Source organism: Rattus rattus, chromosome 10 (assembly GCF_011064425.1).
Source record: "Rattus rattus isolate New Zealand chromosome 10, Rrattus_CSIRO_v1, whole genome shotgun sequence".
NCBI lineage: Eukaryota > Metazoa > Chordata > Mammalia > Rodentia > Muridae > Rattus > Rattus rattus.
In genome coordinates, this window is record NC_046163.1 from 14,287,671 (window position 1) to 14,300,238 (window position 12,568).

Consider the following 12,568-nt stretch of genomic DNA (forward strand, 5'->3'; position numbering starts at 1 on the left):
GTGCTGTGAAGGCAGAGAGAGGCAGATCCCTGAGCGTGCTGTCTATCCACTGACTGAATTGGTGAGCTTTGGGTTGGATGAGGTATGTCTAAAAAAACCAGGGGCAAGAGGGGTTGAAGAAGACACCTGACTTGTACTCTGAACACACACACACACACACACACACACACACACACACACACACACACAAAGTTAAAAATCAATTAATGAGAATATACAGTTGCTTAGAACTCCAGAAAAACTGATAATAACGTCAATGCCTTTTTATTGTCAGAAACAATCAAAACAGCAAAATTAGAGAGTTAACTCTGTAAACAGGGCCGGTGAAGAAACAGGCGATGGTATTTTATCAGCTGAACTTCTTCCTTCTTTAAAAATGGCTGCGTTTTATCTGTCTGGAAATGCTTTGCCTTATCTCCCATCCCAGGCAAGAGTAATACATAGAACAGCGATAAACTCAGTAATTACTGGCGCTGTGCGTTCTGGAAGGTTTCCAAGGCTGAAGTTCACAGGCAGCATTATCATCTGAGGCCATCGAACCAGGTGCAGTGTCTTTTCATGATGAATTTTCCAAGGACCTTCCTTCTCTTCAGCGCCCCCTCATGGGAGATGGCGTGGCGAGAATGGTAAGCGCAGGGGCTGTGGCAGTCAGGACTCCCCCTCCCCCCTGCAGCGAGTCTTACCTACAGGTAACAGCACAGCCCTGTGCAAGCCACTAACAAGACTGATTTAAGCAAACCTTGGGTTTCTTCTGCCTAATATTATTATCCCACAGTGCTCACAATCCCAAGGCACACATTTAGATCCTTTCAATAGTTTTGTGGCTATGATAAACTTATATTTTCTTTTGAAATGTATGAAAGAGTTAATACTTATTTAAGTCATAGGAAGATTACGCTTCTGTCAAATAGTATGTGAAAAAGCCTGAGACGTTGAAGTCAGCAGTTTGTCTAGGTTTTGTTTCTTTATTGCAGCCTGCCTGGGCCCAAGCAGAAAAGGCGCTCTCCAGTGGGATAGACTTCTGACAGGCTCTCCCCATTGTGCTGGTAGCACGGGGTGGTCTGAATTGTAGGGGAGTTCTCTGAAAAAGGAAGGGGCATGCGTCTCTGACCCGAAACTGGGTGCTCATTGTGGAGTCCTGCTCTAGGTGAAGAGACATTCACATCTCTCCCACTTGCGGGGAAAGATGAACGTAGGGATTGGTGTCATCTTGTAGAGGGGTTGGATGTTTGTTTTAGCCTGATGAGAAGACCACAAATTCTAAACTATCCAACTGCATTGAGTACATCGATCCAGGGTTTATCTCTGTGGCCTTTACACCATTACACGCAGAATTAGACTCCGTTTGCCCCTTTCAGTTGGTTGTGGTTCCGGGGCCAGGCTGAGAGCGCTGAGCATTCCTACAAACAGTGGTTTGTATGCAGAGGGTCTGGAGACTCCAGAACGAAAGTGTTATTTGTTTATTTATTAACATTTTGCCTTGGTGGGGGTTCAGCTAAGGCTGCTCTTGCTCTGTGAGAGGCCAGGGAAAGCTGAAGGAAAGGCAGGAGTAAAATCAGGTCTGGTGCCACAGCAGGCTCCACCATGGCTGGCGTTAGCCGTGCAGGTGTTCTGCAGTTTACAGCTTAGTTCACTTTCCTCTTTTTCCTGTCTCTCCTTGGCAGGGGTGCCGGCTGGCATTTCTCCTTGGCTGTTATTTTTCACATGGTGGCTGTGATAAACCAAGTGGGGGAGGACTAGGAGGAGTTACATTTTTAAAATTAATTCCTCGAGAATTTCTTACAATGCATTTTGATCAAATTAACCCACACAACTCCTTCCCTTAATTTCTCCTGAGTCTGCCTCTCTCTCCTTCACTCCCAACCTCAGGACCTCATTTTTTTGTTTGTTATGTTAAAACCCATTGATTTCCTATACTCTTGGATGTGGGAGCATCCACTGGAGTGGGGTCAACTTCCCAGGAACCATATCCTTAAGGTCAACAGATTCTTCGTCCCCTAGGAGCCATTGCTTCTGCAGTTAAGGAACAGGCCTCACGCATGTCTTCCTACTCTGTTAGAATGTGGACCCACTGGATCTTGGGCAGTCGTGACAGCTGCTGTGAGTTCATGAGCACAGAGGTTCTGTCGGGTCCAGAAGACATGTTTTGTTTTGGTTATCCCAGACCTCTGGCTCTTTAATATTTCCACCAACTTTTCCACAATGTCCCCTGAGCCTTAGAGAGAGAGAATGTGATACAAATGTGCCGTTTATGGCTAAGCACTCCATAGTCACTTGCTCTCTGCACTTAGACAAGCTGCAAGTGTCTGTGTTAAACACTGTCTAGTGTACATAGGACCTTCTCTGGTGGCTTCTGAGAGCTGTAGAAACCCATGACTGTAGAGAAATGGATTTAGGGCAACGTTTGATACTATGCCTATTTAGCAGAATTACTGTAGTAGGTTCACCCCTGGGGCTTGGGAGCTCCCCAACCATGAGTTATTGGTCAGATTTTTCCAGTACCGAGGGTGTGGTATAACATCCATGCTACTGTGTCACTCACGGGCGTATCTTTGCATTTTAGTCATTTATTGCAATTCACAGAGTTCGCAGTTGGGTACAACTGTTGGTTTTTCTCTTACCCCCAGCAGCCTGCATAGCACCTTCAGTACAATGAGAGCTAGCCAGCAGAGAGGAAGCTTCCTGGTCAGTACTGACTTGATTTCTTCATGTCTTGTGACCAATGTGGAGTCTTCCATTAGAGGATCTTAACTATCAAGTTCTGGTGGACAACAAAGCACTATGTCAATAGCCTATATTGTTTTGGGGGTCTCCAGAACACTTCTAACAATACTAAATTTTTTATTTGACAGCCTATAGCTTCTAAGATGAATACAATAGTCTGTCGGATACCTCCAATTAAATTCTTTTATATGAACGAGTGTAGGAAAAATCTATAAGGCTTATAAAATTGTAGATTTCTACATGACTTTTCAAAACAACCCTGATGTTAGCTATTCCTCCCCCTCTTCTCCTCATTACCTTTCTATCCCCACTTAATCCTCCTTCCTCATTATTCCCCTTTGCTGTCATATTACCTGTGTTCTATTATGTCCCTCCCCCAGTAAGATCTTTCTTCTTTCTCTTTACCAGTAGTCTATTTCTAGCTTCCTGCATTCTATAGGTACTCCAAATTAAACACAAACCTAGAGTTTTATTCAGATCTGCATATGTCGTAGAACAAGCAAATTTACCTTTCTGGGTCTGGGTTACCACATTCAGTATAATCTTTTCCACGTTCATACATTTACATGTAAATTTCATTATTTTATTTTGCTTTATAACTGAATAAAATTCCACTGTATACGGACACATTTTCACTATTCATTTACTAGTGGCTGGAAACCTAGGCTGTTTGCATGTTCTAGCCATTGCCCATAGAGCAGCTATGAACATACATAAGCATGAGTTTCTGCAGCAGGAAGTAGAGTCCTTTGGGCATCTTCCCATGAACAGAGTGGTTTGACTAGGAATGCTCCTCCACAGGTCCATATTGTTGAATGATAAATAGCCACAGAATAGTCTACTTGAGAAGGATTAAGAGCTGTGAACCTGTTGGAGTAGGTGTGGCCTTGTTAGAGGGAGCGAGTCATTGTGGTAGGCTTCGAGGTTTCAAAACCCCAACCTAGGCCTAGTCTCTCTCTCTCTCTCTCTCTCTCTCTCTCTCTCTCTCTCTCTCTCTCTCTCTCTCTCTCAGCCAGCAGATAAGGATGCAACTCTTATCTACTTCCCCAGCACCATGAATACGCTTCTTTTCCTTGCTACCAGGTTCCCCACCATGATGGTAATGAAGTAAACCTCTGAAACTGTAAGCTAGCCTCCATTTAAAGCTTTCTTTTATAAGAGTTTCATGGTCATGCTGTCTCTTCATGCAATAGAATAGTGACTAAGACAGTGGGACCTATTTCTAATTTTCTGAGGAAAAACCACACTGATATGCACAGTGGCTACACGGATTTGCACTTGAATCAACAGTGCATGAGGGTTCCCCATCACCCAATCCTTTCCAGCATTCATTGTATTTTCCCCCTTAATCTTCTTCATTATAACTGGGATAAGACAAAATCTGAAAGTAACCTTAATTTGCATTTCCCTGAAACTAAGGATGGTGAACACTTTAAAAATAATTTTTTGCCATTTACATTTCTCCTTCTGAGAACTCTGTTCAGTTCTACAGGCCATTTTTAAAATTAGGCTGTTTATTTTCTTGGTAGCTTTTTAGTTCCTTATATATGTTAGACACAAATCCAGTAATCCTCTGTCAGATGTATGTCTAGAAAAGGATTTTCTCCATTCTTCAGGCAGTGGTTTGTTTGTTTGTTTTTTGTTCATTTAATAGTTTCCTTTGCAGTATTTCTATACTTTTGAACTTCAGAAAGTCCTACTTGTCGATTTTGGTATTATGTAAGAATGTCTACAGTCTTATTTCTGAAGACCCTACCTGAACTTTAGGCCATGAAGTACATTCACTAGTCCTTTTTCTAGACCTTTCTTTGGTCTGATTGGAACTGATTTGTGTGCAGGGTGAAAGAGAAGGATCTCTGTAAGCCCCAGCTTTCTCACTAGAGAAGAAGGACTATAAGACACCTCCTTCATAGGAGCCTGCAAGGACTGGTTGGGATTGTCCTTGGGTAGTATTTCACATACTGTTTAGTTCTGTGTACAAAGAAACTCGATAAGAGGTAGCCACAAAACTACTACATTACCTAAACTTCAAACACTTGCTATACTCCCAAATTTCCCTTCATAACATGGAAAATTTGTCAGAAACTCATTTCTTGTTAAAAAATAAATCTGGGGCTGAGGATGTGGTTCAGTTGAAAAAGCTTGCTTAGCAACCATGAAGCGGTGGGGTCTCATCCCCAGCACCACATAAAACAGGTATGGTATTTCCAGAGAATTCTAGCACTCGGGTGGTAGGGGTATGAAGATCAGAAGTTTGAGGTTATCCTAGGCCAAATATTGAGTTTGAGGCAAACTTGGGCTATATAGCACCCTACTTCTCTGACACACACACACACACACACACACACACACACACACACACTCTAAGAAAACAACCATCACCACCACCACCACCACCACCACCACCACCACCACCACCACCACCACCGCAGCAGCAACAACAACAGCAACAATAGCATCAACCTGTCTTGATTAAATTACTAGCCTTATTTACTATGCTAATTTGATCTTCAGTGAACCGGTTTTCAAAAATTCTCTCCAGTTTTCCATCTTCTTTTTTCATTAAATTTTATTTGGAGATAATTGTGTTGACAGGCAGTAATAGGAGATAACACACAGAGTGTCTGCTCTGTATGTTTGTACCCTATATATAGTCTCTCTCTCTCTCTCTCTCTCTCTCTCTCTCTCTCTCTCTCTCTCTCTCTCTCTCTCCAGATAGTGTAGTTTCTCTTATTCTATTCTATCTTAAGGTCACAATTCTTCTGCCTCTGTATTCTTCTGTTGAGTCCATCTGCTAAGTTTTATTTAAATAGGTGCAATTTCCAATCCTAAAATTCTCACCTGATTCTTTAGAGCATCTGCTCTCTCTTAAGATGTCTCCTTGTACTGAAGAGCTTGAAGGGGCTGAGACCCCATATGAACAACAATGCCAACCAACCAGAGCTTCCAGGGACTAAGCCACTACCAAAGACTATACATGGACTGACCGTGGGCTCCAACCTCATAGGTAGCAATGAATAGCCTAGTAAGAGCACCAGTGGAAGGGGAAGCCCTTGGTCCTGCCAAGACTGAACACCTAGTGAACATGATTGTTGGGGGGAGGGTGGTAATGGGGAGAGGATGGGGAGGGGAAGCCCATATAGAAGAGGAGAGGGAGGGGTTGGGGGATGTTGGCCCGGAAACCGGGAAGGGGAATAGCAATCGAAATGTAAATAAGAAATACTCAAGTTAATAAAGATTAAAAAATAATAGGAAAAAAAAGTATTGTGGAGAATAAGGAGACATCTGGATAAAATTCTAAGTAAAACCCTTTACGTGTAAAAAAAAGATGTCTCCTTGTTGAATGATTCTTTATTTTCATTTATTTTTAGTTTTTTCTTTGATGGAATAAGCCATGCAATTCTCATTGCTTTGTATAGGTGTCTATTTTTCTTACCATTTCAGTTGCGATTTTCTTCCTTTTTTGTGTTATATTTTTGTCAGATTTTACATAATGGTTTAAAATAAAAGATAAAACCTGTACACATTTGATAATCCAGGTCTTATTTATACCTTTCGTTTTAGCTGTATGGGGTTGGACACTCAACACCTGATTTTCCAGGTAGTGGCAAAAACCTTTGTTTTGAACTTGTCCTGTGTTTGCCCTTGAGGGAGTCATCTCTTTGTTGTGACTCAGTAGGATTTGGACTTTGTCTCCCTATGAGACCTTTGCTGTGTGAGTCTGTAGGAGGGAATGGTGTGCTGTCTTACTGCTCCCATGTGTGCTAGAAGCAGCTTGGATGACTACTGGTTGGTTTTGATATCTAGATTCACTCATAGCCCTCCTCAGACCCCACTGGCATGGAGGAGCAGGAGACTAAGTGGGGACTTGCCAGGAGCTGGTTTAGGTTTCCATTAGAGGCACGGGGAACCAACCACTTCTTGGAATGATGACGGTTTGGCTGGGGACTGCCCTCTTAGACATCATCCAGTGAAGGAGTTAAGAAAGGCTGGAAGCCCAGCTGCCACCAGACCCTTGTGCCACAGTGGTGCCGTATCTATTTTTCTGTTTTGTTTGATTAGATGGTGGGTTAATTGAAAACTATATCTTCAGTCACGTTACCCGTCCCCTCGGCTTTTTTTTTCTTTAAACTGAGGAAAACATGCCAGACTGATAGCTTCTGCAGCACTGTGTATGGGGTCCCCAAAGCAAAAAGAAAACCCAGGCAACCCACAACTACACTGTGCCTTGGGTGCCAAGGTTCCTAGGCCATCCCCTTTCTTCTATATGCTCTTCAGAGTCGACTTATGTTTTTTCATTTGTAGTTTCCAGGGTCTTTAGCTTTATTTTAACACGACAAAGTATCTGAGATAATGAGCTCATAAAGAGAAAGATTTATTTTTGCTCATGGTGTGTTAGAGGTTACAACTGATAATTTATTGGCCTTGCATTGTTTCCGGTCTGGGAAAAGGCAGCGTTCCCTGGCGGGAGTATGTGGTAGAACAGATCACACATACTTTGTAGACAGAAAGCAAAAGAGAGAACAAATGTCTGGTGTGTCCAGTCACCCTTGAGAGCACACTTCTGATAATTAGAAATCTTCCCACTAGGTTTTACACTTTAAAGGGTCCATTTCTCCCACCGGTGCCAAACTGGGATCTAACCCTTTAATATATGACCTTTAGTGAAGATACTTTTTTTTTTTTGATATTTCTCCCATGCATACTATTGCTAGGGAGCAATAATATTGCTAAGTAAAAGCCAATCTGAAAGGCAGCATTGTCAACATTTAAAGATTGTTTAGCACAAGCAATGGACTCTATACTATAGTCAATAATATATCAATACTGGCTAGGCAGTGTGGAACAGGCATGTAAATCCCAACACTTAGGAAGACCATCACAAGTTTCTGGTCTACCTAAATATTCCAGACCAGTCAGATTTACTACATGATAAAATCTTAATCAAGGGGAAAAAACTATAAAAAGTAATTTCTGCTTTCCTAATTTAAAACTGTTCCAAAAAAAGTCCAGGAAAACAAACCCAGTAAAACAATATTATTTCTCAGATAGCTAAGTATTTTGTAATCCAGAACAAGACCACGAGGAGATGCTACAGATGTCAAGATTCAGCAGGGTGTTATTAGAGTGATGGATGCTGGTTTGTCTGCAGAGTCTCCACTCTGCAGGAAGAGACAGGAGGAGGGGCTTCTGAAGACTGATGTCCAGATTTTTTAGCCATTAAAGGGAACACAGAATATTTTTCTTTGTTTCTTCCATTCCCCTCAGATCAGAGTAAAACCTTGATATTGTCTAAGGCAGCATATTTGGGGTGGGGCATTTTTCTTTGAACAGCTTCTAATTTTAAAATTTCTCATGATCTTGTTGCTGTGAACACACTCAGGACATAGCAAATTATTTCCACTCCTGGTTCTGGGATAATACTGGCTGGTAAGAGGAAGAGAAAATTCATCCTCTGGGGAGTGTCTGGAACCCAGATCAGGCCAGCATGATATTGCAAGTGAACCCAGCCTTTCCTATCTGCAGGGCTCTGCCTGCCATGGGCAACACGCCATCTGAATCCAGTGGTTTGTGTCAGAAAGGCTTCTACAGAAGAGGGAAGAGGACAGTGATTCACAGACATTGACTGAGCAGCTCTCACAGCACTTCTTCCCCAGGCTGCGAATGTGGAGCCCTGAGGTGAAGTTAGAATTTCCAGTGTACCACTCTCCTGCTTCCCTCTTTGGCAGCTGCTTGGAGACCCAATTCCTCTGAAGGCGATCTTGGGTTTCTTGGGACCTAGCTTCATTCTGGCCTCATGAGATGTGTTAGGAATATAACATTCCTTGTTTAAAATATGAATGTCTCTGAAGTCTCCAATAAACCTCAACTTTCTTGCCAACCATACTCAAGCTGTGATAATGACACCACTCCTGAAGAGTGTTCTAGGACACATCATTGATAAGAGGCAGGGTGGCCGGAGGACAGGCACTTGGTATGGTTCTTGTTGGGTGTTTGGTTCCCTCATACCTCACCAGAGAACGGAATGGTGGTTTGTGGTCTATTATTGAAACATTTGATTCGGTAGGATATTCTGTGGTTGGCTCCTCAGCAAATGGGACCAGCCTTAAAACTACACTTTCAGCCAAGTCTTCCTCAGATTGGTTCTTGTTGGAAGTCTCCTGGCCAAAGGATGACATTTTCAGGAAGACTTGGGAGAAGACAAAGGCAGCAATTGAATGGATTAGTGAAGATATTTAAAGATTTATTTCATTTTTTATTTATGTACATGTTTGTGTGTGGGCTGTATCCTTCATGGGTTGGTTCTGGAAGCCTGACTGGGCTGATGAAGGAAGGAAGCAAAGACAGACACACAGACATCTGTACAGAAAAGCTGGGAATGCATCAAAGTGCATACAATTCACAACCTCAGTACTTTTTATTCTATATGGGGATGAGTTAGTCAGTCTTGGTAGGAGGTTTCTATAGGGGTGCATTCTCATGCTATAAACATAGAGAGAAGGAAGCCAAAGCTGATGTTCTTCGAGTACTTTGTTAAGATTTGCACACAGACCAGAGGAAGCCTTTACTAATTTTTGAGCCTGATCAGGGGAGGGCTTTGTCAGTTCCTGTGGGTCTCAGGCATTGAAATCCTTCTCAATAACTTACATGGCCTTAGGACTTCATCTGCTCCTACACAAGCTCTCAGGGCTTCTTCTGCTCTGCGTATGCATGAGGGCATATGCATACAAGTGTGCAGATAGCTGACAAGGCCAGAATGGGGCTTTGGAGCCCCTGGAGCTGGTGTTGCAGGTAGTTGTGAGTTGCCTGCTGTGGGTGCTGGAAACTGGACTTAGGTCCTCTGTGAGAACAGCAAGACCTTTTAACCCCGAAGCCATCTCTTCAACCCAAGTGGGCCATTTTTTTTTTATTTTCACATTTTTATTGGAGGGCAACAGCGAAGGGACCGATTCCATCAACGCAAGCATTCACAGGTTCTTGAGCCATTCCAAGCTTGGACCCAGAGTTTCCTGTGGGTGGCTGGGCACATCAGGCATGTTCCCATTATCTCTCACAGGCACTGGGTAGTTGTAGGGTGTGGCCTTGTTGATCATGCTAGCATACTTGGTGTAGGGGCTAATCATGGGCATAATTACAGCAAGGCCCCAGACAGTGAAGGACACCACGAGCACCGGCTCCTTCGCCCAGGTATTCTTAAGGAAGGCAGAGATTCTAGCAGCCATCTTGGTCTTGGACCCCATGTGGGCCATTTAAGATGCAAATTATATTACAACATTCTTACTGGAGGAAAGGGAACCTGCAGGTCTACTCTGCTTGACCCAAACTGGCATCTTCTCTCTTTAACTAAACAAGGTCTTAATTTTATGACAAACTTTTTCCAAATAAGTATTAGGACACCAATTCCCTAACTGGCGTAGTTATAAAATATGTATTCTCCATATTATTTGTTTGAATTCTTTTCTAAGACTTGTGCTGTTGAACAGTTAGGAATCCACTCGTGACTGTTGTGGTGATGAAGCAGACAGCACTGTACTGGTGTTGTGGAACAATTTCTTCTGAGGTTTGGCCTCAGAAGAAGGAAGCATCCTGGAAGGAAGCTCCTTAAACTCAAGAAGTTCTGATTGAAGGCTACTTATGGCTCAGGAAGTAAACTCTTTGTAAGTCTCAGAAAGCCCCTAAAACTTACCCAGTGCACAATGCCCCTAACTGAGGACATAGAGCCCAAGCTCAGTCAAGCTGTGTTGAAGAAACTCTCTGACATTTGTGTTACCTGTAAGTCAAGCAGAGAGCTCCAGGGTTCCAGTTGCTGTGAGCCATCATGCAGCTTGTGTGGGCTTTTGTGATACATTTACTTTTGAGTTGTTCCTGATTATCTAAGTCACCCCTCACCATTCTTTTGTAAGTAATGCTGATAAACACATTAGTTCACCAAATCAAACTTTGGTGTTTTAATTTCTTTCGCCTGTTGTCAGTTCCCTATGCAGGGCAAATAGAGGTTTGTGTTCCATCTCCAGAGGAATAGTGTTAGCTAAAATAAATTATCTTTGACTAAGGTGAATTGTGTAGGTTATCTCCCATGGACACAGATAAATAAGAATTAGTTGGAGAAGTGTTTAGTCTACGAAGCAGATTTAAAGGTTGTCTGTACTTGTTCTCAAGTAGGTAATGGGCCTTTCATGGAACTGATGAGTAGGTCCTTACACATGAGAGTCTGTACAAACCAAACCAAACAAAAGAAAGCTTTCACCAAGGATTTTCCAAACTCTGGCTTGCCATAGTTTATTCTTAAGTATTATCACCAATACTGTATATTAGTACTTGTCTTGTAACTGTGTCAAAATACTCCTATAAAAACAAAGAGAGGAGAGGCTTATTTTGGGTCACAGTTGAGGTCAGATAATTCATCATGACAGTAAAGACATCCGGAGAGGGAGGTGGCTGGTCACATTGTATCCACAGTCAGGAAGCAGAGAGAGATGAATGCTGGTGCTCAGCTCGCTGTCTCCTTTTTGTTCACTCCAGGACTCTCATAGAATGATGCTGATCAGAGAGTGCACCTTCCTACCTCAGTTACCTCAGGTCAGATAATCATTGCAGGTGTGCACAGAAACTCACTTTCAAGGTGATTCTAGACTTTGTCAAGTTGACAAACAATGGAAACTGTCACGTATGCCTTCTCTACTAACATTGATATTAACTCTTGAGATAAGTGACTGGACCACTGTTTTCTTTGTTTCAAAACTATATATATATATATATATATATATATATATATATATATATATATAAAATCTCCTCTTTGGATTTGCCTACAGTACCATAAAATGCACTTTCCTGGTTATAATCCTCCAATGCCCTATAATAAGTTCAGTGTTATTTGGAGAAAATCTCTTTTTGTTTGTTCTTTAAGTTGGTTCAATACCAGGATTCCCTTGGATTACAACTGATCTGGGGGAGTTCTTATTAGCTATCTCTGATGGGCAGCTTTAACTGTCAACCTGATATAACCTAGGATCACCTGAGAAGACCGATCTACGGGGAATTATTTATAGTGGTTTGGCCTGTGAACATGTGTTTGAGTGATTGTTTTAATTAAGTTAACTAATAGGGGAAGCCCCAGCTCACCGCTGACAGCACTATGTAGTAAGCACTGTGTTCTGAACAGTTTAATAGTTGGGAAAGCAAGCTGAGCACAAGCAGACGAGTGAATGTGTTTCTCTTTGCTCTTGACTGTGGACATGATTTAACTGGTTGTTTGAAGTTCCTGCTACCTTGATTTTCCAATTTTGGTGGACTATAACCTGGACTTGTAGGTGGAAATAAATCTTTTCTCCCTTCATTTGCATTTTTGTTAGACTATTCTATCACTGCAACAGAAATGAAACTACAGCACCATTCACATGGGTTTGGCTGATGAACTGTCATGAAGGCTTGATACCTTGGACCGTCAGAACTGTAGTGAAGAACCTTCCCTCTGGGGAAAATGTCAGAGACTGCCCTTCATGGTTCAGCACTTCAAAGTTGGACTCTCCTGGGACTGTGAATTTATAATTTATATGTCACTTCCAGATAGCTGCTGGATATCTGGCTTCACCACTAGGGATGGATGTCAGGAAAATCGTGACTCTTGGAGTGATATATTTCAGTGATTCTCCATGTTCTTTTATTAACTATTTTATTTTATCCTCTCTCTCTCTCTCTCTCTCTCTCTCTCTGTGTATGTTTATGTTCATGTATACATGGGTGTGCATTATGTGTGATAACTGAGGGGACAGCCTCAGTTATCATTCCACAAGCTCTGCTTTCTTTGTTTTGAGACAGTCTCTTGCTGGCCTAGAACTTA

General features: G+C 42.2%; 1 protein-coding gene and 1 pseudogene across 1 annotated transcript; both read right to left on the reverse strand.

Moving 5' to 3' along the window:
- Positions 1-7,988: 7,988 nt before the first annotated feature.
- On the reverse strand, positions 7,989-8,903 carry LOC116911575 (annotated as a pseudogene).
- Positions 8,904-9,634: 731 nt separating this feature from the next.
- On the reverse strand, positions 9,635-9,947 carry LOC116911723 (NADH dehydrogenase [ubiquinone] 1 alpha subcomplex subunit 3-like). Its single transcript, XM_032915696.1, has one exon. It carries the CDS (start codon positions 9,945-9,947, stop codon positions 9,693-9,695), a length of 255 nt encoding a protein of 84 aa, XP_032771587.1. The 3' UTR covers positions 9,635-9,692.
- Between the last annotated feature and the right edge of the window lie 2,621 nt (positions 9,948-12,568).